The sequence below is a fragment of the Macaca mulatta genome, chromosome 10 (genome assembly GCF_049350105.2).
Source record: "Macaca mulatta isolate MMU2019108-1 chromosome 10, T2T-MMU8v2.0, whole genome shotgun sequence".
Taxonomy (NCBI): domain Eukaryota; kingdom Metazoa; phylum Chordata; class Mammalia; order Primates; family Cercopithecidae; genus Macaca; species Macaca mulatta.
Genome location: NC_133415.1, coordinates 9,206,134 through 9,231,984, shown reverse-complemented (window position 1 = coordinate 9,231,984; position 25,851 = coordinate 9,206,134). Strand labels below are relative to the sequence as shown.

Below are 25,851 nucleotides of genomic sequence, written 5' to 3'. Positions count from 1 at the left end.
GGTGGTTCACACCTGTAATCCCAGCACTTTGGGAGGCCGTGGTGGGCAGATCACGAGGTCAGGAGTTCAAGACCAGCCTGGCCAACATGGTGAAACACTGTCTCTACTAAAAATACAAAAATTAGCTTGGCCTGGTGGCGGGCACCTATAATCCCAGCTACTCGGGAGGCTGAGGCAGGAGAATCACTTGAACCTGGGAGGCAGAGGTTGCAGTGAGCCAAGATTGGGCCACTGCACTGCAGCCTTGGCGACAGAGCAAGACTCCGTCTCGCAAAAGGTTCCAGAGATAGGAAAAAGCTTGCCACCTTCCGGGGCCTAAAAAAAAAAGTGAATGTGACTGGAGGGCTGTGAGCAAAAGCAGCAGGAGGGTCAGAGACAGGTGGGAGCCAGATCATTCTGGCCCTTGTGAACCATGTGGAGGAGTTTGGAATCTAAGTGCTATAGGAAACCATTAAAAGATTTTAAGCAGACACACGACTCTTGGCCGTTCTGGGTGAAGTGGAATAGAGACAGGAGCAGAAACGAAGCGGCCGTCATCATGTTCCAGGTAAGAGGTGAAGAGAGTAGTGGCAATACAGATGAAAGAATTTATCTTACGGAAGTAGCACTGACAGTAACTCGGTGATAGATTTTGAGGTAGAGGGTGGTGAGAGAAAAGGAGGAATCTGATTTGAGAAACTGGGTAAATGGTAGAGCCACTTATGGACTGGGGGACAAATGTAGGACAAAGAGTTTGCGAGGAATAAGTGTTCAGTTTTGGACTTAAGCAGCTCACGATACCAGTGAGATGGTCAAGCCGCTGTGTCGAGCAGGAGTTGAAGGCGCTAGAAGACATCTAGCTGAAGATGTCAATGTGGGGATCATCAGCTTATAAACAAACACAAAAGCCTGGGGATACCAGAGATCAGCAAGGGAGACAGGACACTGAAAAAAGAGGGTCTGGAGAATACTAACAGTCAAGCGGAAGAGGATGAACAACCAGAGGTGGGAAGAGACACTGAATTCAGCAGGCTGATGAGGAAATACATGGTCCTGCTCTGAGAACCCTCTAGTGATCTTTCAAGTCAGGGTCACACACCTGGTACAGCACCTTCTATTCCCCTTATGAGAACACTTTTGATACCCCTATTTAATTGCCCTTCTCTACTATCTACTAGGCCAATATTTGAGGACATAAAATCAACAGAATTGGCAGGGACCAGCCCTGCTCTAGTCCAGTGTCTTAGTACATAGCACAACACAGACTGATGGTTTAATGGACAGCTACCATTCTAAGTGCCACCTGCAGGCAGTCCACTTCACCATATACTTTTCCTATTTTAGTTCCTTCCCCCAACAGCCCAAAAGAAGATATATCTCCATTGCACAGATGAGGAAACTACAGCTCAGGCAAAATGCCCGAAGTCACTGATATAGCAAGTGATGGAGCCAGGATGAGGCTGCACATCCTCCTTCACACGCTCTGCTGCCTTCCATCACGTGGACTTTCTGCAGCAATAGTATCCTCTCACATCACTGCCAAAGGGATACAAAATCTGTCCTCACATAATTGGTCTCCCACAGCACTAAGTCAGGGAAATGCCCAGGGAAGTACTTCCCTGCTTGACTTCTCAAGAATCCCTATTCTTGCCAAGCACAGTGAACATTCTCCAGACTTTCAAAGTAGTGCTTCATCCTTAGGGCACTTCTAAATGCAGCAATGAAATCTGGCTTCTCTGAAACTGAGGTCTGGAGGTAAAAGAACTTACAACCCCTGGAGCCTTAACTCTTTTTCAATTCTAGAAACCCATTATAGCCACCTATCAGGAGTTTCACCCTACATCTAAAAGGCCTCACTCTAAATTAACTAATTCTGATCATGGCAAAGGAAGTTTCTCTATGTCACCTATTTTGGACCAAGGCATAATTAGGATGAGAGAAACCAATGGGGCCTAAGAAGCCAACACTACATATCTTTGTGAAAATTAACAGTAGTACAATCTTGTCTCTGCTTTCAAGACTGATGTGTACTGTCTCCCCTTGATATCTTAAGATTGGAACTATATAGGCTTTTTCCTGAGTACATTAACACCCAGGAGCGTCCTTTTTCCACTCAAGAGCCACCGTCAACTATGCTGGTAAGAGCATGGGGCACAGATGGCAAAGAACAGGTCCTACCCTTGATTCTGTCAGTATAAAGCCGCATAACTTTGGGTAAATTACCAGCTTCTTGGCATCTTCCTGAGTTGTAAAGCCAAAGGGTTAGACTAGACAATTTCTTAGGTGTCTTCTAGCTCTAAAATTCTATCATCAGAGAGTATGGAAAGGGGGTGGGAGAAGGCACGCTGGATGCCAGCTGGCTGGGAAAGACTGAGAGGATGAACCCTCCTGGCTATGGTTAACAAAGCCTGTGTGATCTGCATGGTTCCCTCCCTTGCCAGAGCCTCTGCTTAGAGCTTTCTTTGCTTGCCTTGACATCCCCAGCCCCCTATCCAAATAGAGGATTCCCAACAAAGAAACATGAACACAACTACAGGTCTACATCTAAAGTAGGGGAGCGGAGGGCAATAGACACAACCAGAGAAATGTTCCCTACACTGTCTAACACTCACCAATATTATAATGCATCTCTACATTTTTAATCAGGATGATTAAAAAAAAAAAGCAGCCAGCACTCCTCTTTCTTAGCCTTTACAAGGTACCACTAATGATCTCCCTTAAGCTCTTTTGAGCCAGGTCCCTATTCACAGAGCATAAAGATATAAACAGAGGGAACACTTCAACCAGCCCACTTCCATCCTTTGGATTAACTTCTCAAGATGCTCAGGGCTAAAACAAATTATTTACTTTGTTTAATGTCATTTCCATCCAGCCCACAGATCAAGTTCAACTGCCCTACTGGCAGAAAAGGCTTCAGAACAGGGAGTATCTTTGTGACCACTCTAAAGTAACACCCCCTGAGTTATTTCACATTGTTTTCTTATTTTCTTCACCGCTATTATCATCACCTGACATTTTTATTTACTGTTTACAGTCTGTCTCCAGAGTAGGCTCTTTCTTGTCCACCATCGCACTTCCCATGCTGAGAATGCCTGTAAATACTTGTTAACGAAAATTAGCGCACACACACGCGCGGACCTTAATTCACATTCAGGGACATGATGTTCAAACATGGAAACCATCTTCCAATCAGACTGATATCAAATGTTCCAGTGAATTTCTACTCTTTCCTATAGAACAGCTTACATACGCATACTGCAATAATGGTACTTCCCCTAGTAGTTTTCTTTAATTCCCTACCATGAAGCACCAGATAATAAGTCACGGATATACCAGCTAACTCACGTTCTAGTTCATCTTCCTGCTGGGTCATGCATATTACCCACAAAGCAAACATTGCTCTTACACAGAAAGTACTGATTGTGTTTATCGCCATGAGACCCTTTTCACCCATACCACATGTATCAAGGGTATTAAAGGACTTTCAACAGCCTAACCAATAATCAAAAACTATTCAGTGCAATGTGACCAAATTATGCTCTAACTATAAATACCTTGATTTCAGTATACTGTATTCTATTTCTTTTTTTTTGGACAGGGTCTTGCTCTGTCTCCCAGACTGGAGTGCAATGGCAACAACATGGTCCACCGTAGCCTCAACCTCTCAGGTTCAAATGATCCTCACACCTCAGCCTACTGAACAGTTGGGACTAAAGGCACCCACCACATCTGGTTTTTTTATTTTGCAGAGACCAGGTCTTACTATGTTGCCCAGGCTTACTGTATTTCAAACGTATCACTTTCATGTAGGGCTTTAACTCCAATAGTTTTATTGTTTTGCTTTATCTTGTTACTTTTTTACCTCCACAAAAAGAAAATGAAGACAGTAGAGTCAAAGCCCCAGACAGAATGAATGAGTACTAAGGTGCCTTGAACACAAAGTCCCCATGAGTAAGAAGGCTTAAGGCATATACTGGGGAAAGAACTGTCTTTGGTAAATATATCTTTTGAGTCCCAACTGGTCAAACTGAGTGAGAGCAGTCACCCTACAAAATGATTCTAGTGCATTGTAAACTAGTCAGGAAGAGAGACAGCCCTTTATGTATTATGTTACTCTTTAAGCTGATACCACAGTTTTCACCTCAGGACAGAATGAAGTAGGAAAAGAGAAATTTTTCATAGATTAAATCTCACGTACACTGGCAAAACTGACCAAGTATGGGCAAGGTAAAAGTTTAGGAAACTCCCAGGGGATCACAAAAGCATAAGCAGTCTCAAAAACCACCCTTTCCAGTATTTCACCTGAATCTAGATTTCGGATTCATCATAGCTTTAAAATAAAAAAATAAAATAGCCGGGCGCGGTGGCTCACGCCTGTAATCCCAGCACTTTAGGAGGCCAAGGCGGGCGGATCATGAGGTCAGGAGATTGAGACCATCCTGGCTAACACAGTGAAACCCCGTCTCTACTAAAAACACAAAAAATTAGCCGGGCGTGGTGGTGCGCGCCTGTAGTCCCAGCTACTCGGAGGCTGAGGCAGGAGAATGGCGTGAACCCGGGAGGTGGAGCTTGCAGTGAGCCGAGATGGTGCCACTGCACTGCAGCCTGGGCGACAAAGCGAGACTCCGTCTCAAAAAAAAAAAAATTAAATTAAATTAAATTAAATTAAATTAAAAAGCGAGGCACAGCAAGAAGATATGGATTCCAGGGCCACACTTACCACTGACTGATCTGTGCCTTGAGCAGGCAAAAAACCTAGTACAGTACAGGCTCTGGAGCCAAGAGGGGGAGGGTTATATCTAAGCCTTGACCCTCACTAGCTCTGCCACCTCTCAGGGAAAGATGGTCTACCTCTAAGGTCAGCTGGGTGGATGTTGTAATACAATTTAAAATGCCTTGGACAGAGTCTAGCACAAAGGCTTGTTTTTTATACAAATGCCAGCATTTTTTCTACTTAGGTTGGACTCATGAGAAAAAGTCCAACTCCAAGTAAATGTGATCATTTCAATTACATTCCATTTTATCTTATAGATTTTTAAAAAGTTGGGCAGGTGCTCACACCTGTAACCCCAGCACTTTGGGAGGCTGAGGCAGGGGAATGACCTCCTGACCTCACCTGAGGTCAGGAGTTTGAGACTAGCCTGGCCAACATGTCAAAACCCCGTCACTACTAAAAATACAAAAAAATAGCCAGGCATGGTGGCAGGAGTCTGTAATCCCATCTATTCGGGAGGCTGAGGCAGCGGAATCGCTCAAGCCTAGAAACAGAAGTTTGCAAGTGAGCGGAGACTGTGCCACTGCACTCCAGCCTGGGTAACAGAGAGAGACTCCATCTCAAAAAAAAAGTATACCACTACTAGGTTATGGAACCTAAAAGCCACGTCTCCGGATATCTTACTAATTTTGGCAACCTTCTCTCACATAAATACATACAAATTACTTTGTTGAATGAAAATTTTATAACAATATTTTCCCTTGTAAGTTATAAGACAAGTGTAACATACATGTGAGTGTGATAACTGCTTACAATTTAATAGGCCAGGAGCAGTGACTCACGCCTGTAATCCCAGCACTCTGGGAGGCAGAGGCAGGCGGATCACCTGAGGTCGAGTTCGAGACCAGCCTGACCAACATAGAGAAATCCGGTCTCTACTAAAAATACAAAATTAGCCAGGCGAGGTGGCGCATGCCTGTATTTCTAGCTACTTGGGTGGCTGAGGCAGGAGAATCGTCTGAACCCAGGAGGTAGAGGTTGCAGTGAGCCGAGATCGCGCCACTGCACTCCCGGCTAGGCAACAAGAGCTAGACTCCGTCTCAAAACAACAGTAACAGAAAAAACAAAACCAATTTGAATAATCAGAGTTTTTTAAACACCACACTGAACACAAGGTCATAATTCAAATCCTAACAAATTGTTTATTCTGGAAAATTCCAAATAATCTGTGTGGCTATATAAAAGTGTCTACTCGTGGGCTGGGCACGGTGGCTCACACCTGTAATCCCAGCACTTTGGGGGGCTGAGGCGGGTGGATCACGAGGTCAAGAGATCCAGACCATCCTGCCCAGCATGGTGAAATCCCATCTCTAAAATACAAAAATTAGCTGGGCACGGAGGTGCGCACCTGTAGTCCCAGCTATTCAGGTGGCTGAGGTGGGAGAATCGCTTGAACCCAGGAGGCGGAGGTTGCAGGGAGCTGAGATAGTGCTACTACACTCCAGCCTGGGCGACAGAGCAAGACTCTGTCTCAAAAAATAAAACAAACACAAAAGTGTTTACTTGTGACAGGCCTGATGGTAACACACAAGAAAATTACTACCAAACCATCTCCAAAGTCAGTAGTATAAACACTCTGCCCCTATGCTGGGATCCTTTTAGAAACTGTTCAAAGAGATTGAATCGAAAAGTGATACAGGCCGGGCGCAGTGGCTCACACCTGTAATCCCAGCACTTTGGGAGGCTAAGGTGGGCGGATCACCTGAGGTCAGGATTTCGAGACTAGCCTGGCTAACATGGCGAAATGCTGCCTCTACTTAAAATACAAAAATTAGCTGGGTGTGGTGGTGTGCACCTCTAATCCCAGCTACTCAGGAGGCTGAGGCAGGAGAATCACCTGAACCAGGGAGGCGGAGGCTGCAGTGAACCGAGATTGTGCCACTGCACTCCAGCCTGGGCGATAGAACACCACACTGTCTCAAAATAAATAAATAAATAAATAAATAAATAAAAGGGGATTTATTTAAAAAAAAAAAATACATATATATATATATAAATAAAAAGTGATCTGAGAAAGCCATATTGTACCCATATTGGGCACATATCCGGCCAAGCAGCACAGTTCTAGAAATTTAAGACAAAAATTCTGAGATTGGTATAGAAATACTTGCCGGTCAAAAGCATGGCCTAAGGCCTTCACACACCATAAAATCAGTGAAACTAATTGCAGTTCTTCAGCATCTGCAGAGCATTGGCTACCAGTAAGGAGTAAGTTGGGGGAGGCAAATAATTAGTGCACCCTGAGGTGACAGTTAATTCCACTAGCATACCATTTCACAGGAGATGTTATGGCATTCTACTTCGTCCCCCTACTCTGAGAATGCTGAAGCTGGCTGGAAATTTCAACCGTTAGCCAAATGTCAAATGTCCTTTGAAGAACTTTAATAAGATCCGGATCCTCCACAATCCCCTGCATAGAAAGCTCTTGGAACTCCTCTGAGCCAACATACACAGACCCAATCACATGTTATCCACACATTTCCCAAGTAGACAAATATTCTCTGAAGTATTTCTGATAACTTCTTTCACAAAGACAAAAAATATGTAAGATGCATTCCACCCAGGTCAGAATAACACACTTTCCGTTCTGAAGCACCGAACAGCAAGTGGGATTTCAAAAAAGAGTATACCCTGACCAAGTTTTATGCTCTGTTGAAGGCAGAGGCTGGAAGCTAAAAAACAGGCTTTTAAAAGCCAGCTAAAGTACAGTCTGCATTTCTCAGAAAAGTTGCCTATGGCTAAAACAGAGCACAAAATGAGAGATAAAAAAGCAAAACCACAAACCCCTGTACTGTCTGACCTGGGTATCCTCACTTAACAGATGAGGAAATTACGAGGGTAAGTAACTTGCCCTGGGCTGCAGTTTATTTGGCGTCAAAGCTGTAAGCAGATTCCTGGTCTCCTAGGTCGGAATTCAGTGAAGTTACCCCACCCATCAAACAGCTACCCCACGGAAGATGCTGTATAAAACTCTTCACTGAGGCTGTTAACATAAGGGTCCAATTATCATTCAAAGATCAGCCTGTTCGATAATAGCTCGAAAATTCCATCCATTTCACAGCAGTTACCAGAAACATCTAATCTTCGAGGGAAAAAAGGAAAAGGAGAAAATCCTAATTTTGACCTGACCCCTAACGTCCGACTAAAGGTATCAGCAGACCGTATTGGTATCCGCAACCACAGAAACCGACAATAATCCCACCCACAAGCAGAGGAAGACAGCCGCTCCTCGGCACCGCCCCCCAACTCACTAAATTCCACTCCCATTCCGGCGCCCAGGGGACAGTGCACCTCCTGCCGCAGCCTGAGAGCAATCGGCCCGATTGGCCACGCTCCTTCAAACCACCACGTTCCCCCGAAAAAGGGACGAGAGCCTCAGGTACCCAAACGAGCGCTCCCTCGCCCAGAGACCCCGGCTCGCACACCCCGCCCTGTTCCCCGCGGCGCGGGAGGAGAGGCCGCCCCACACAGGAAGTGTGTCCTGCGCCGGGACCTTGCTCCCAGCCCGCCGGTACCTGCCCTCCGCCCCCAACAGGCGAGAAGCAGCCGCGTCCACATGGCTTCAGGTGTTCACATGGCAGTAAACGGGCCCCTGCCCTCCCGGGCGCCCCAGCGCGGCGCCCTCCCGCCCAGAGTCCAGCCCAGCCCCGCTGGCCTCGCCTCCAGCCCGCAGCCAAGAGGCGAGCGCGGCCGGTGCCCCCGGGGCTGCCAGGGGCCCCGAGGCAGGCGGCGCTGACTCCCGGACGCCGCCCGCTCACACTCGCCGCCTTTGCACCCAAGGCCTCGCGCGACGAGCAGGTACCTTCCCTCCGCACCCTCCGGCGAGCACCGGCGCCCAAGCTCAGCCGGATCCCCGGGCCGGCCCGAGACACCTCAGCCCTCTGACGCCAGGCCTGGCCCGGGCCCCTGCCCGCACTCTCGTGTCGGGCCGGGCAGCAACACTCCCCTCAGCACCTCAAGCCCTGGCTTGGAGTCCAGGAGGCTCAGCACTCCCAGGTTGGGTCCTGCCAGGACCTCTGCTCCCAGCCCCCCAGGCCGGACACCCCGGCCCGGCCCCAATCCCTCAGGCCCGACCCTCTCCTTGCCCCTCAGGCCCGGGCGGCGGTTACCTGCTGGAGCCCCCCGCCCAGTCCCTCGGCCTCCGCCGGGGGCGGGAGGGGAGGGAGCGGTGGCGACGGCGGGCGGCGCTGCGCGGGGTGGGGGTGGGGGTGGCTCCGCCGCCTCCAGCTCGGGCGCCCGGGCCGGCGGCGGGGCGGGCCGGGGCCGCGGCCCCTCGAGGCTCGCTCCGGCCCGCGCGCTCGCTCCCCGGTCGGGCGCGCCTCAGGGCGGGCTCCCCTGGCGGAGGCCGCGGCCGCCTCGCAGGGGCCGAAGGCGGCTCGGCTCGGGGTTTTTTCTCTCCATTCTCCCAACACACAGGAAATAACAGAGCGTCAGGTGACGGCGTGCGGCCAATGGGGAGGCTCTGGGCCGCGGCGCGCGGGCGGGCGGGCGGGCGCGCGGCGGGGCGGGGCGCGCGGCGGGGGCGGGGCGCTGGGGGCGGGGCCGGGCGCGCGCGTGCCCACCCGCGTGCGGCGGCGTCGAGGCCGGCGCGCGCCGGGCAGGGGCAGCGAAGACCCCCTACCCCACGGCCGGGTCGCGCGAGGTTCTCCTCCGCGGCCGCTGGGCGCAGTACGCCGCCCGCCCAGTGCCATCTTGGCCCGCGCCTCAGGGCCGTCTTGGGGGTGGCCGCGAGCCAACTTTCTGGGGAGTTGGTGGCCCGGAATCTCTCTGGATTTCTGGAGTTCCCTGGAGCCTCCAATGCCAGAATTGCGCCTCTCGCGGCCCGGGAAGCCCGCGGGCAAGGGCCCGGCCTCCTATCGGTGACCTGTTTAGTCGGGGAGGGCGTGGGGGCGGCTCCTGCCCACCAATAGCCCTCTGGACCGGGGCCAGCCCAAGGCCTAGCTGGTCCCGCCTGGGTCCCTGGCAGTCCCCGCCCATGGGCGCCGGGTGTCCGTGGAGGAACGGCTTGGGTCCTCTCAGAGCCTCAGTTTCCACCGCGGAAAACGCGAGGAGGGAGGCCCACATACCTCACCTGTAAAATGGACGCTCCAGTTGCCTTCTGCTGCATTAAAAAGCTGCAATGCCAGGCTGACTGCGCCCAGGGTCCCGAATTAATTTGCCGATAAGGCAGAGGATTTGCGGTGCCAAGGCCTCAGCCTGTTCCCAGCCTTCCTTTGCAAACCTGATGTGTTTCTAGAGCAAAGAAAGGGCTTGACTTCTTTATAAAGAAAATCGCAATTGTAGAGCAACTACGGTGTAGATGTTGGCGCCCCCAGGGCCATCAAAAGTGACAAGGCCAGCAAGGGTAGGATACGTTGAGAATTTGTGATCCTGCCCCTGACCTTTGACCTGGCCAAATTTTCTTCCCACTTTGGGCCTCAGTTTCCTGTGGGTGAGGAAAGTTTGGATTAGATGTCCCTAATGTTGGCTAAAATTGCCGATTCTAAATTAGGCTCCCGTCTGTCCTAGATGTTAGGGGAGTATGTGGCTTCCTCTCCTGAAGCAACCCAACCTGCAAGTCAGTTGGGATTGGAAAAGTGCTTCCAGCAGCAGATGGGGATTGACAGGAACCAGGGGTGGTCTGGAACCTAGATTTCCATATATTTGAGGTACACAGCTCCCCAGCGGGCCTGGTTTTACTTTTTGACCTTTCACCCCACCTAGCCAGAGGTGTTAATGCTTAGCCTTTTCTCAGGCTATCCAAGGAGGGTCCCAGGGTCCCAGAAAGGCCCGAGGCAGTCCTGGGCCCCTTGGCAGGAACATGTCCTTGGAGAAGACAGTGATTTCTTCTGGCTTCTGTCCAGTCTCCCATAGTGGGGGCTGGCTCCAAAGCAGGTCAGGACTATTCCTGGGGACTTGATTCCCCAACACCTCCTGCATGCCAGGCTCTTCCGGGGCAGAGCTGAACAAGCCACGAGGCCCTGCCCTTTGATTGTTCCCATTGTTCTTCTGAGTTTCATTTTCAAATTCTCAGGCCTCAGGACTTAAAAGACCAGTACCTGGCTTCTCCTGGGGTCAGGGCTGTAAAGGGAAAGGTGGAAGAGGCGCTCAGCACAGGGCTGTGTTTTCTGGACAAAAATAGGAGAATGCAGGGGAGCTTCCTGAAGACGGGTGTTGGGGGCACCCTCAATTTCTTGAGAGAATTCATGAAGAAAGGTGAATCGCTTTTCCTTAGAGTCGCCTGCCCCATCATTCCTCCATTCTTTCCCTTCCTCGTAAGCTCACTTTCGTCTCAGATGCAGGGCCCTGGGGATGGTGACAATCTGTTGCAGAGCCTCATTCGAAAGGGAAGGAATAAAGAATGCAGACGGGTAACCGGAGTCCAGGCTCTTGTCAGCTCCTGCCTCTTATAACCATGCAGCCCCCTCCCTGCCCTTTCAGACCCTGCCAGAACATTGCCCTGATGACCTCCACCTGGAAACTTCCCCCGTCCTAGGACCAGGCCAGCTGGGCCTCTTTATCCCTGAAAGCCTGCCGCTTTCTCTTTTGGTACCATTTGGAAAAAGAACGTATATGGGCATCATAGCCAATAGGAAGACGTAGGTTACTCTTGCACTGTGTGGCCTTGGACAAGTCACTTCCCCCTTTGGTTTCCTCAGCTATAAAATGAAGATAATATTATGTCACTGGACCGGGTGTGGTGGCTCACACCTATAATCCCAGCACTTTGGGAAGCTGAGGTATGAGGATTGCTTGAGGCCAGGAGTTCAAGACCAACCTGGGCAGCACAGTGAGACTCCCCCCCATCTGTATTTACTTAAAAGAAAAATAAATTTTTTTTTTAATTACCTCACTCATAAGGTGTTGTGGGACTCTCAAGAGAGCTGCATAGGCTGGGCACATTGGCTAACGCCTATAATCCCAGCACTTTGGGAGGCCGAGGCGGGTGGATCACCTGAGGTCAGGAGTTCAAGACCAGCCTGGCCAACATGGTGAAACCTTGTCTCTACTAAAAATACAAAAATTAGCCGGGTGTGGTGGTGGGTGCCTGTAATCCCAGCTACTTGGGAGGCTGAGGCAGCAGAATCGCCTGAACGTGGGAGGCGAAGGTTGCAGTGAGCTGAGATTGCGCCATTGCACTCCAGGCTGGGCGACAAGAGCAAAACTCTGTCTCAAAAAAAAAAAAAAAAAAAAAAATTCAGTGTAGTACCAGGCACTGTTAACACTAGCTGCATGTTCTATATGGACACAATAGGACACTTGAGTAGACTGAGGCTCAAAGAGTTAAGTTGCTGCCCAAGATTGCGCGGTGGCAGGCACTCAATAACTGAGAGCCCCTTCCTCTGAAATCACATTAGTGTTTTCTGTTGTTCTCTCATTGTCTCAAATGCATGGATCCTGTTTTTCCTACCACACTGGGAGCTCTTTAAGGAAGGAACAGTAAAAAACAAACAAACAAAAAAACAGTAGACCAGATTCTTCCCCCTTTCTCCTGACCCAGTCCATTCAAAAATTATTCATTGAACTGAATCAGTGTATCAATTCTGTAAACAAAATTAATCCTTTGCCTCTTCCTCTGGCTCAAAGATGGCTTTTGGAAACACTGTATCACTCCTTTTATTACAAACTCCTCTGCCCTCCTCCAGGCGCCTGGGCCACTCCAGGATTACAAATGGAGCCTTCTGCCTCTAGGTCACTGATTCCACTACCATCTGTCAGCGTGGATTGATTGAGGAGACTGGCCCTGCTCGGCAGATCAGTGACTTGCGCAAAGTGAGCCGGGGTGCCTTCAGAGCAGGCGGATGTCCTTCCTCACTTGCCAGCTCTGGTGAGCAGACACACAGCCCTCACCTTTATCCTTAACCAAGCTCCAGCTCTCCTTCCTCTTGGGAGGGGCCGCCTGCTAACTCAATCACACCAAGAGGGAGGCCTGGAATTCCTGCTCACAAGCTCAGGGCTTCATCTGCAGTCTTCCAGGAGGCAACCTACAAAAGCCTCTGGCTAACAGAGCGGGAAACTCCCCACAGCCTCCTGCTGTGCCTGTCCCCAAGCCACGCACTGTCCCCTTGCAAAGCACAAGGATACTGAGAGTGCACAAACAGCAGGGGTGGAGAGCCTCTGTGGGCACGCCCTCATTCTGTGCCCTCATTCCACAGGAGCCCCTGCTTTGTGCAAGTCTCTGAGCCCACATGGAGGGAGCATGGGGGCTCAGAACAGTTCTTTCTGGTGCAAGGTCAGAGGAGGCTCTAAAGCTATGGTGGTAGGGAGGGCTTCAAAACAGAGGACCAAAGAATACCGAGACGTAGGGGTATGGGCGAGAGCCACCCGCTGTGCCCAGGAGGACTGTGCCCAGTGCAGGAGAAAAAGATGAAGCTGCGGAGTTGGGCAAGGGTGGGATCCTGCAGGGCCTTGTAGCATTGACATGTTTGGCATGGATTTGTTTCACGGGGTCCCACAGAAACTTCTGCTCTCCAGGTTTGCCCCTCACTCTGCCCTCCAGGATAGAAGTGTGGCATCCTAATCTGGGATGCATCCATCTCTCCCCCTGGACTGTGAGCATATGCAGGGCAGAGACACCTCTGCTTCTCTCGGGTCTCCGGCATCCTGTGCAGGGTAGGGCACCATGTCCATTAAAATGATGTTAGTGAGGATGATACAACCCAGAGGAATCCAGGCTTACTATGAACCAGGCACTATGCAGATTTCCCTTTGTCATCCCAGTTCTTCATATTTGCAGCAGTCTAATGAGTTTGGTACTGTTATCACTCCTGTTTTACAGATGGGGCTACGGAGGTGCAAAGAGTTTAACTTATCCCAAGTCACACAGCTTGGAAGAGGCTGAGCTGGTATTTGAACCCAGGTCTTCAGAGGCTGCACTCTTAACCACCAGGCTTCCCAGCACTCAGCAAACACTGGAAAGACAGTCAGTGGGACCAAAAGTCTGCAGGCCAATAGGGAAAGAATGTAAGAGGATGGCGTGGGCAGCACCAGCCTCTCCCACAGTCATATATTAAGCACTGGACACTGGGCAGCTGGGGCAGGTGGGGGGCCTCAGACTGTCAGACCCCACGCTGGGAAGACCACAGTCTGGCCAACAAGCAGCAGCTGCTGTGAATCGACTGACACATCGTCCCCACAGGTGAGCAGAGAGCCGACACCTGAGGAGAGGCCAAGAAACGGGAAGCCCGTGCAGCCCCGGGCGCACAGATCACACCCACCTGCCCGGCACTCACTGCCCCTAGTGGCTGGACTCTCACTGGGCCGGTCACAGAGCTGGGGCCAGCCTGGTCTCACCAGTGTGTGTCTTTAAATCATCCAATTCCTTCAGCTGTAAACTGGGCTGGGAGGGGCCAAGTGAGCTGCCTGCCTCAGGGGGTCCTCGACCTTACCTGAGGGATCCCATTCACTCCTCACAACAAACCCGTGAGGCAGGGATTGTCCTGTTCATTGTACAGAGCAGGAAATGGGTGCACACAGAGGTTAAGAGACTTGCCCAGGTCACACAGCTAGGAAGAGGCTACGACTTGAACTCAGACTTCTCTCCAAAGCCCCTACAGAGTTACTCGGGACTACAAAGAGTTAACTTGAATATGAAATGATCTGACAGTCGCAGTGACAAAGGCATGCTCTAAGCGCTTTTCCTGCAGTAACTTGCTTAATCCTTACAACAACCCTATAAAGTGGGTACTGTTCTTGCCTCATTTTGCAGATGAGGAAACTGAGGCACAGAGCAGCTTGGAGGGGGCAGAGCTGAATCTGACGGGCTGCAGGGCCCCTGCGTCGCTTTGTCACAAGATGACAATAAGGAAGTTCCTTTCCTTTGGGATTATTTCTGCCTGAAAGCTCAAGACTTTTAGCCATATCATTGTCTGGGCTCCACGGGAAGGCAGTGCCACATGCTGAGGCATGCTGGGAAAAGACTTTGTTCCATCCTGTTTTGTTGACATGCTCTTCATTTTTAAGCCTGAAACCCAAGCTTCCTGCTAAGAATTCAAACCATGGAGAAAAACGCAGCCATGATAACAGCCACTACTTCCTGAGCCTCCAGTGTTCCCCGTGCTTGGGGATCCATATATGTCACTTAACCTTAGCCTTCATGGCACCAGGGCAGCCTCCATTTTCACCGCTGAAGACATGAAAGCCCAGAGTCACTTAGAAGATGCCTGAAGGTGCACAGCTGCTAAGTGATGGTGCTGGGATTTGTCCTCAGGTCCTCGAGAGTCCTGACTCTTATCTGCTGGCTCCCCACAGAGGCACGAAGTCTTGTTTGCTGGGCATTTGACAGAAATGTTTCTGCTCATCTTCTGCCACAGATTGGTCCTTCAGCATCAAGATTCCTGGACCACTTATTAATAGAAGGCACCAGGACACAGGTGCAGGGATGCAGAGCTGGATGCTGCCTTCTCAACAGGAAAAGCCAAGAAACGCAGATGCCAATGCTCAATCAACTCCGTCTCTCCCTCTAGTGACTCGGGAATAGCTGCCCTGCCACCAAGGCGATTGTCTTCTGGAAGCAGCCACGCCGTGTGAGGTTCCTCATCACTGCCCTGCATCTCCCTGCAAGCTCTCGGGGATAACTGCCAAATCAACATTTGATTCCAGGGGAGCAGAAAGCAGCAGGAGCCGTGGATTCTCCAACTCTTAACTGGTCCTCTTAACTGGAGCCACTTTGCCCTGCCCACCCATCCCAGTGGCGGATTCATTACAGTTATCCAAAGCCAGTTTTGACTTTGCTCCCCCGGCTCAGAAGTCTGTCAGTGGGTCGAGTGGCTTCATCATTCAAGTTTATTCCTATCAGCCTGGAATACAAAGCCCTATCTGGCTCGGCTTGCTTCTCCAGACCTCTCCCAGGTCTCCTTCTGCCTCTCCGCCTAACTAGACAAGCTGGCTTCCTGTCCTATGCCTTTCTGCTCCCTGCAGCAGGAATGCCCTTCCCTCCTCCCTACAGATTGAAATTATACCCTCTTTCAAGTCTTACTCAAATGCCACCTCCTCCACACTCTTACCTTAACACTTACTCATTCATTCAACAAACATTGATAGCCCTTATGGCAAGCATTGATCCCAAGGGTCCCTGTGGTCATGAAGCTTATGGTGCCATGCAGCGGTTAGAAAAAGAATCATCACATAATCATCTGATAACAGCCATGATACAAATTAGTAAGAAAGTGTGACAGGAGCACAGCAGGTGTACAACAGGGACCCTGAGCCTTGGGGATCTAGGACATTTGAGCTGAGACCTGAAAGACAAATAGGAAGTAACCACATGGTGAAGTTGGAGGAGAGCTCCAGGCAGAGGGCATGGCATGGGCAAAGGCCCTGTGGTAGGAGGGAGCAGGTAGACTTCCAGGAAGGGCACCAGGGCCTGCAGGGTAATTTAAGTGAAATGAGAAAGCTGGAGATGTAGCTGGAGCAGGACAGTACAGGCCACAAGGCTTTGCGACTTTATCCCTGGGCAAAAAGAGGAGATGATGAAGGATTCTGAGCAGAGGACATAAGCCAATATGCATTTAGATGCGATCCTGCCCTGTGGCTGAGCCTCTTCTGAGAAGTGCAGGTCCTGTGTCATGTCACCCTGAACCTCAGTCATCAGGGTTTTGAATGTGAGTTTCCATATCCCTCCTCCTAGACCAAGCTCTCAAAGGCAAGGCTGACCTCTGGTCTTCAGCTTCATCCCCATCAGCCAGGCCAGTGCCCAGCACAAGGAGCTGCTCCAAAAACATACGTGGGATAAACCAGTGACCAGGCAAGATGCTTATCAGCATTTCCCTGTGAAGGAGCAAGGCTGCCTGTGAAGCCTTCCACATTCTCTAGAAATTACAAAGTTCAAGGGTTTTAGCGAGGCCACAACTCAGGGAGCCCTTGAGAGCCAAGCTGGCATCCCACTGCTGTGCACACCCAGCCTGGGCACACAGTATGACCCTGCCCAGGCATCTGCCCATAGCCATCAGGTGAATGACCAGAAACAGAACCAAAAGCTCTGTAAGGTGCTCTCGAGGTTACAAAGCATGTTTCACAGGAGCAGTCTCATCTGACATAGGCAGCCCTCTGAGCTGGGTAGCTACTGCTTTACAGATGAGGAAACTGAGGCCCAGGAGAGGGCGGGTCCTCAGCAAATCAAAACAAAACTCAGACTAGGACCTAACAAAAGTCCAGGCTATGAATGGCCCCCATAGGGTTAATAGAGCTTTCTAGACATTTCTTTGAAAACTACTGTAAAGTGACATATTTCCTCAGGATGTCTGTCACGCCAGCAGTGGGAGCCAACACACCAATTCTCAGAGGCTGTTCTCCCTGCGCGGCAGATCCAGACGCTCAGCTCCCAGGCCCTGAGGCTGGCGGCTTAGCCCAGGGCACAGGAGGAGGCTCCCTGGGCTTGGCGCTGACTTATAGCAGGTGCTGAGGGAATGCTCAGGAGAGGCAAGGCTGATTCAAGAGGATGACAACAGAGAACATTCCTAGAGCTCGCCCACCAGCTGGGCATGGTGCTAAGTGCATTACCTGCGTTCACCCACACCATCCTCACAACACTGTGAGTACAGTGACCATCCCCATATACAGGCATGGACACTGAGGCTCAGAGCAATAAATAATTAGCCTGAGATCTAATGCAGGTGAGTACAGAGGCCGGCTCTGAACCCACACATTGCCCTTAAGCAACCTCATGTCCTGAGCAAAGGTGAGCAGAAACATCTTGGGAAGAGGGAACCACGACTGTATCTTCTTCAGGAGCCATGATGGCGCAGGGCACCCCTTCCCCTGCCCACCTGACGACCATTATTCCCATGATCAGTATATCCTTCTGTGGGCAAATAATGACAGACATGCATGGTAACCACCCCTTTACAAGTTTTGTGCCTCCCCAGCCTCCTCCCCTAGGGCTCTCTAGGCTTCCTTTACCCGTCCTGCCTTAGACGGGCTCCCAGCATCATCTGCCTCCGTGCCTTCTTGGTAGTAGGTGGGTGTTAAAAAGAAAGGAAGGACCGGGTGCGGTGGCTCACACCTGTAATCCCAGCACTTTGGGAGGCTGAGGCGGGTGGATCACCTGAGGTCAGGAGTTCGAGACCAGCCTGGCCAACATGGTGAACCCCCATCTCTACTATAAATACAAAAAATTAGCCGGGCCTGTGGCACGCGCCTGTAATCCCAGCTACTTGGGAGGCTGAGGCTGGAGAATCAGTTGAACCTGGGAGGTGAAGGTTGCAGTGAGCAGGGATTGTGCTGCTGCACTCTAGCCTGGGCAACAGAGCGACTACGTCTCAATAAATATAAGAAAGGAAGGACAGAGGGCGATGTGACCTACAGCAAGCTCCCTAAGGTCCTGTAGCCTCAGCCTTTTCACCTATAGAATGGGGACATTAACATCACCCCCCCCCCGAGGGCTGCAGGCACACAGGGCTCAATCAGTGACCATGCCTCTAAGTGAAGTTGCCGTCATTCCAGCCTCAGGCGCCCCATGATGTGGGATCATTCACCCCGTGAGCAGACAGGCTCAGGGAGGTGTGGTGCCTGCAGTCACCCAGCAGCCACAGCGGAGCAAGGAGTAAGCCGCACCTGTTGAATCCCAAAGCTTCTGCTGAGGGGAGGTGGGAGAGTGAATGAGCCACTGGGGGACTCCATGGCAATCAGGCTCACAAAGCCAGGTGTGGGCTGGATGTGGCTCCCCAGCCCCGTAGACACCTCCCCAGGTGCTCCTCACAGGGGATGGGGGGTGGTGTCTATGGGCTCACGCGCCCTCTGGGGAGCTGCTACTGGGCTGGGCCCTCTCGGTTCCCCAGCCCAGACCAGGTGAGTTACTAGCGGGGACAGGAGGAGAAACGGGAAAGCTAGGCAAGAGGTCACTTAGCTGTGGGCTGAGTGCAGAGTGCGAGGGAAGAAAGCATCCTTTCTGGAAAAATCAATGGGCAGATGATACCGCCCAAGTCACTACCTACATGGAAACCTTCCAAGAAAATCAAAGCAACAAGAGAATCACAGCCCCTTAGAGCAGTGGCAGACCTGAGAGGTGAACAGACCCAAGTCCGCCTCACACAGGTAGGGAAATCAAAGTCCAGGATGGTGGTCATGACTCGCTCAAGGCCCCATGGTGTGTAGGTGACTCTGCCATGTATGAGGGGCGTCCAGCCCCAGGCAGCTCATTTACAGTGGTGGGTGGGCCTTTGTGGTCTCCATGCCTCACACTCCAGCCATCCACTTCCCTCTGTTCTTGCCTTTGCTAAGCAAGGGGGCTGGTTTAGCTTCACCCAGAAAATACCAAATCTCTGGGGCTCTTCCCTGCACACTTTTAGTTTCTAGGCTGCCCTGGGCCCTGCTGTGCCCCTACATGTGGCTCAGAGTGGGGAGAGACTATTAAGCTAATACATAGTTAGGCAACTAGAACACAGCCTGCAGATCTCACAGTCAGTGCTCCTAGGTCTTAGCTATTATTACCAGACATGATGACCACCTCCATTTTACAACTAGGGAAACTGAGGCTCAGATGGATTGAGTGATTAGCCCCCAGATACTAGGTGCTAGAGCCTTCACTCTCTGGAGCTGTCTTTTTTTAAGCTAACAATTATTCAATGCCCCCTGGGAGCCAGGCTCTGGCTGGCTGCTTTGTGAGAATGATCTCATATAATCCTCACCTCAGCCCTGTGATGTAGGTATTATTATTGCCCAAGAACACAAAGACTCAGAGAGGGCAGGTAACTTCCTTGAAGCCACACAGCTAGGAAATGGCAGAGCCAGGATTGAACCCAGGCAGTCTGGCCCCAGGACGTTGGCCACCCCTCTGTGCTGCCATCTCAGTTGGGGATAGGTCTGGGGGACTAGCCACCCCAGTCTCCCACAGGAGCCTCCAGTCATCTCAGGGTCCCAGGCAGGAGGAGCTGCTCCTGAACCCTTCACCCCTTGATCGGCATCCAAACTGCTTCCCCTCCAAGTTGGTTCCAGCTCAGAATGTGGCCTGGGCTGGACCTGAGACTCCGAATTAAAAGAAGACCCAAGTTGGTCCTTAAATTCAAGTCTGAGGCCATCTGGGAATCCCAGCACAAGGCAGCCTGAGAGAGGCTGACTTGGGAGCAGCTAGAACAAGCCAGCTTTGCAAGAACCTGAAAACAGGTCCAAAGTGCTAAGACACAGGCACATCCAGAAGGCGAGTTTGCAGTAACAGCGGTGTCCATGTGGCAGTGTCATCAGGTCAAGTTCTCCCTTCCTCCAGAAGTGGCTCCCCCAGCCAGCAAAACAAGGGTCCCACTTCCACTGTCACCGCCTCTCCCCACTGGTCCCTTCCAACGGCTTCAGCCACACAGTGCAACCCACCTCTTACACCCTGGATGCGCTGTTCTTGGACTTCCCTCTGATGGTACACCCTCTCCTGCCTTAGCATGGCAAACTCCTACTCACTATTCAAGGCCTTCAAATGCCACCTCCTCTGTGAAGCCTCTCTTGATTTCCCTGTCAGAATTCACAGGGGAACTCAGGGAAAAGATTTCTGTGGGGAAAAAACCCCCTTGGGGTGAGTTTGCCCAAAGGAAGTGAGCCCATCACACCATCTAGGACATGGGGAGAGGGCAGCTGTTCCATCCTGGTGGTCCCACTTCCTGGGGGAATCTGAGTCTGGGTCTGCTCCTCTGAGCTCTAGGCACAGGGCTCCTCTATGCCCAGCTCTGGGCAGGTGCCAGGAGTGCAGAGGGGAGGCCTTAAATGTCCCTGTACCCAAGGATGGTCACCCAGGCTCTGCACCCAAAGGCCTAACAGGGAGACAGACCCACCTCTGTGTGGTCAGGACTGTGAGAGGGCACAGAAAGTGGGCCAGGCACAGGACCGGAGTCCACCTGAGAGGAGGACAGGGAAAGCTTCCTGGAGGAAGTGAATTGAGACCAGAAGACTTGACCAGAAAAGAGAAGATGGTGAGGTCAGGTGAGGGACCAGCTCCAGGGAAAGGGAGACTGGAAGGAGAGCCACAGCCTTCCCCTGACCCTCCACCTGTAGATGGTTCCTGCCCTGGCTTCTCAGCTTAGAACACACAGTCTCTGCTGGGGCCTGAGCTACGGCCTGGCCCTGGTAAAACTCACTCCACCACGCATTCTCTGGAGGCCTGCTGTAAACACACTGACCACCTGCGTCCATGTCACTGCACCTGTCTGAGCCCTGTGGCAGCGCAGAGACTTGTACCATGGCCGCTTCCTGGCCCAGGGCAGGCTCAAGCTCCCTTGCCCTCATGGGCCTGTCAGAGGAGTCAAAGTCCAGGAGGCTGTGCCAACAGCCCCTGGCTGCAGAGCTGTTTGCCAACCTCCAGGCCAGCACTGTAGCCGGGGGAGTGCCCGGCCCTGGCCTTCATTCTGCAAAGCCCCATCCCAGCCTCTGTCCCAGGTTCTCCGTTTCTGGTTACGCTTGGGAAGCAGCTGCGGGCAGAAGTAGCCTTCAGAGACTCAGGCTGCCCAGGTTAAGAGAACGACGGAACCGTGACTCTGGCTGGGGCAGAGACCTGGGAGGGAGGTCAGGGAGCTGGGACAGTGCCTAGGGGTTGGGAGAGCTGCCCAGTTCTCCTCCGGGGTGAGCTGAGGAGGGGCTGCCATGCCTGGGAGGAGGGGGCCGGCTTCTCCTGCCTTGCCGGCCTGTCTGTCTCCAGCTCTTCACTGTAAAATAAATGGAAGACGCACACGCCAAATAGAAAAAAAGGGAGGGCCAAATAAAGCCCCATGCCGCCCCACACGGGCTCCCTCCGTGAGTCTGGGCCAGGGCCTCGGCCTGGGTTACTTGCTGCTGCTTTTCCCGGGAAACCACTGGTGCCAAATTTGCATTTACCACAAACAGAGACAACACAATGTCATAATCCTTCTCCTGTCATTCTCCGCTCTCTTCCTCCTCCCACCTCAGACACACACACGCTAACACAAAATGACGGCTCCCTCGACAGCCTGAATGAGCAAAGCCCTCGATCTGCCTCTTCATTGTTGGCGTTTCTCTCGGCCCTCGCTCCGTGCCCATCGCCCAACTCGCAGCAGACCACCCACTGCCCCTCCTTTGTCCCGCATCACCGCTGACAAATGGCCTGCTGGAGGTGGAAGAACATGCCTGGAAATAGTGGAGGGGGGCAGAGGGAGCAGCCAGCCCCCGCCCCCCGCCGCTCTGCACCCTCACACCCGGGCTGGCCACGCAGGGCGGCTGCATCTGGACCAGAAGGGACGGGGGCGGGCATTCGGCCCCTGGGACTGTGACCCGGGGCCCTGCCCTTCACGCCCCTGCTGCTGCCGCGCTCCCCGAGCAGCCCCCTCGGGCCCCTCCTCTCCCGGCCACCCTCCTGGGCACTGCTCTGAACATCCCCCGCCTCCCCGCCCTCCATCGCTCTTTATGGCAGTTTCAAAGCTACAGCCGCCACTCGAGCAGCTGCGGCCTTTGATGGGGACAAGGCAGTAAAGGCCGCCCGGGAGGCCCCTGCCCAGCCCTGCCCTGGCCCGGCGCGGCTCCTGCCCGCCCCCGGGGAGCCTCGGGCCAGGGCAGCGCGGTGCGGCGGAGCACCCGGCGGGCACGCCTCGCACGCCAGAGCAAACTTTCACGACCGCGGAAGAGGCATCGCGCACACCGTTACCTTTGCAGCCGCATCCTTCCCTGGCCCTTGCCCCAGACCCCCTGCCAGCCCGGCGACCACCAGGGAGGAAAACAACTCCTGAGCCGAGGCGGGGGAGGAGGGGAAAGGAAAAAAAAGGAGAAGAAAAAGGAAAGGGGGGCAGTTTCTCGGCTCTCAGCCTCCTCGCGGCTCCTCCTGCCCAAGCCGGCAAGTGAAGTCACAGGGCCGGGGCGGTGACATCAGCTGAGCCTCTGACATCACGGCCCCTGCCGATCTCACCTCTGCAGGGTGGAGATGGAGGAGCAGCAGGGAGGAGGGATGGATGGATGGAGGAGGGAGGGGAGCACCCGATCCCTCCGTCGCCTTCAACTGCGGAGAGCGCGTGCCAGCGTGGAGGGGGGCAGGGGAGGGGCGGGCTCATCTGAAGAGTATGTCTTATCTCTATAGATAGGGGCGATTATATGTCTATTTATAATTGGCCCCAGAGTGAATGGCTTAAAAGGGGCCAACGCCCACCACAGGTGAGAACCGCAGCTCACTGCTGTGCTTGGAGACTGTGGGGTAGAGGCAAGTGCGACCATTCATAGAGCACCTACTGTGTGCTGGGGACTTGCACCCAGCACCTTAGGTGGTGGTCATGAGGACCAGAGAGGGCTGCATTTTACCTGGCAAGGCTCAGAAAGGGAAGGGCATATCTGAGCTGCAAAGCAGGAAGGTGAGTTGGGATGTGAGGCCAGCAAAACGGCCCAGAGCCTGAAGGGCTGGTTGGGCATCTCCAGGGCTTTTTAAAGCCTTCATAGACCACTGAAGTGAGCCCAGGCTGCCCCCTACAAAGGTGAGCTTGGAAAGGGCAGGGCATGGCAGTCCCAACCACCCTTTGTCCCAAGTCCCATCTCAGAGAGGCCACAGCAAGAGGAGGCCTGGCCTGGGGTCCTGGCTCTGGTTCTCTGTGTATGGCGGCAGCATTCGTTCTGAGGGGCTGAGCACCTACTACCTGCAAGCCCAGCACAGGCACTTCACACCCCCCTTCCTACCCCACAGCAATGCCTGAGAGGTAAGCACCAATGCCCCGTGTCAAGATGGGGAAACCAAGGCCCAGGAAGCATTGGGACAGAACAGAGACCCAAATGGCCAGTGCCTAGACTCGGGGCCATGGCCAGATCCTTGGCCTGAGCCGCCCACCCCATCGCTATTCAAGTCATCCTTGGCCTGGTGGGCCTTTCCCGTCCAGTGTTCCAGCTTCTGCCCTCCAGTGAGAGGCCATGCACTTCACTCTGCCATGCTCGCTTCAGCCCGAGGCTCCTGGCCCAGGGCCTCTCCAGGCCCTGCTCTGCCTACTCCACGGCAGCACTCTTCCCCTCTTCCCTGGTGCCATGGGGCAGCTGGGCTGCTGACCACTGGCTGCCCCAAACTTGGCACATGCCTGCCACTAAGCTTCTGTGCCTGGCATCTGGTGAGGGCCTACTAAGCGCCAGGTCCTGGTTATCTCATTTCATCCTTTCCATATCTAGGATGTCAGGGTTACAGGTAAGGACACAAGGCAGCTCCCACTGACGATAAAGTACTTCCATTCCTCCTGGCCTTTCCCAAATCCTGGAGCTAGTGTTCCCACCTCGGTCCTTGGGACGCCCACTGGGCAATGCCCTAGTCCCTACCCCGACCAAGGGCTGGGTCTGCACTTAACAACTAACATGGTACAGAATCCACACGAGGCACTCAGTAAACCCTTCTAGATAAACTGACTACTCAAAGATTACAACTGGAAATGCCAATGAAGAAACCTAGAACAAACACCTTCATTCTGTTCTTTTTTTTTTTTTTTTAAATTTTTTTGCAGGGACAGGGTCTCACTATGTTGCCCAGGCTGGTCTCGAACTCATGGGCTCAAGTGATCCTCCCACCTCAGCCTTCCAAAATGCTAGGATTAAAGGCATGAGCCACTGCATCCAGTTCTTTAAACAAACCATGCTCTCTCTTGCCTCCGGGCCTTTGCACAAGCTGTTCCCTCTCCTCCCCCTACTCCCACCACTTCCTGCATTACATGAGGGTCTCGACTTAGACCTCACTTCGTCAGAGAAGCCTTACCCCCAAGTCCAAGTCAAATGCCACTTTCTTTGCTTTTCTCTCATAGCAGCTCATATGCTGTGTCCTGGAAGGCAGGAAGAAATGGTGGAAAGGGGTAGGGACTCTGAGGCTAACTGCTCAAGTTCAAATCCTGGCTCCCCAACTTGCTCACTGGGTGACTGTAGACAAGCCACTGACCCCTCTGAGCCTGCCCCACCCTATGTGAAGCTGACAGCATAACAGCAGTGTCCCTTCAGAGGGTCTCAGCACAGGGCAGACCCTCGAAAGACCCTAGCAGAACTGTACCTGCCCCCTCCCAGTGGGGCTCTGAGATTGGCCAAGGACATGGGTCTGTTATCCTCTGCCCCTTGTCCTCTGACCCACACAGTGCATACTCAAGAAATATGCCCTGAGGAACCTAGGCAAGGTTGACTGAAACAGTGAATTGAAGAACTGCAATTCAATTTGGCAGGCACCGACATCAGGCTGTCTGGTTTTAAATCCTGGCTCCACCACTTCCTTCCTGTGTGACCTTGAGCAAGTTCCTTCTCAGAGCCACACATGCTCCACCTGTAAAACGGGGATAAGAATAGGACCTACCTTATAAGGTTGCTGTAAGATTACATGAGATAAGAGATGCAAAATGCTTACAGCGGCGTGGCCTCTCCAAGCAGGAGCCGATCCCAGTTAGCGGCCAGCATGATTACTTTATCTGATCAGGGTCTGCAAGGTGTCCAGAGGACAGAGCACAGTCTGAGAGAGATGTTCTGTGGCAGTGGGAAGAAAATGAGCTTCAGGGGATCAGAGACTAGGCTCCAAATAAGCTTGCCAAGCCTCAGTTTCCTCCTTTGAAGCAGGGTAACACTCTTTATGTCACTGAGATTTTGAGTGGGTAATTTCAGACAAGGAGTGCAAATGTGCCTCCTCACGCCAGGCCAGGCACTTCACAGATAAGGATTAGACGTGGGTTCCTGTCAGTCCCTTGAACCATGGAGGACATGTGTGCACAATTATTCAATAACTTCTCACAAACACCCTAACATGAGTGAGGTGGGATCCCAGGCCAGGAGCAAAAGATGCAGAGAGGGGCCTTGAAAGGAGTACAGCTGGGAGTCGGCATCAGGAAAGGCTTCCTGGAGGAGGAGGTATGTAAGCTGGATCAGGATGGCTGGGGGGAAGGGAGGAGGGGGCAAAAAAAATAGGAGGGTATGGGCACCCAACCCCCGAAACAAAAAGGCACATTTCCAAAGCGGCAACTCCCAGGCACATTTGGGTAGAGAGGACACGTTGCCTCTATTTGGGAGCACAGGTTTTTGGGAGCATGGTGGCTGAGCTAGAGGGCTCAGGGAGCAACATGCCTTTGTTCTGGGCACATTATTGTTGGGGATGAAGGTCAACAAAGAAACCAGAACATCTGAGCTGGAAGGAATGCTGGAATCATCTAGTTCAACCATTTCACAGATGAGCAAACTGAGGCCCAGAGAACTGAACTGAGCTACCC

At 52.5% G+C, this 25,851-nt stretch overlaps 2 protein-coding genes across 8 annotated transcripts in view; one reads left to right on the top strand and one right to left on the bottom strand.

The window, feature by feature from the left end:
• The window catches only part of TCF20 (transcription factor 20), a 187,201-nt gene that overhangs the window by 104,061 nt on the left and 57,289 nt on the right, over positions 1-25,851 (bottom strand). For 2 of the 7 annotated variants that reach the window (XM_001107318.5, XM_015150495.3), the window contains exon 1: positions 8,863-9,177. The exons of 1 other annotated variant lie outside the window; for it this stretch is intronic. The gene's annotated coding sequence lies outside the window, so the exon portion shown is untranslated. Of the gene's footprint in view, positions 1-8,862; positions 9,183-22,307; positions 22,506-25,851 lie in introns of those variants that run through there. 4 more of the 7 variants (XM_077949464.1, XM_077949463.1, XM_077949465.1 and 1 more) reach the window with 4 other exon arrangements.
• Positions 539-15,715, top strand: LOC713319 (uncharacterized). The gene is made up of 4 exons (XM_077949045.1): positions 539-547; positions 7,937-8,551; positions 12,425-12,560; positions 13,512-15,715. The coding sequence occupies exons 1-4, from the start codon at positions 539-541 to the stop codon at positions 13,538-13,540; spliced, it is 789 nt and encodes a 262-aa protein (XP_077805171.1). The 3' UTR covers positions 13,541-15,715.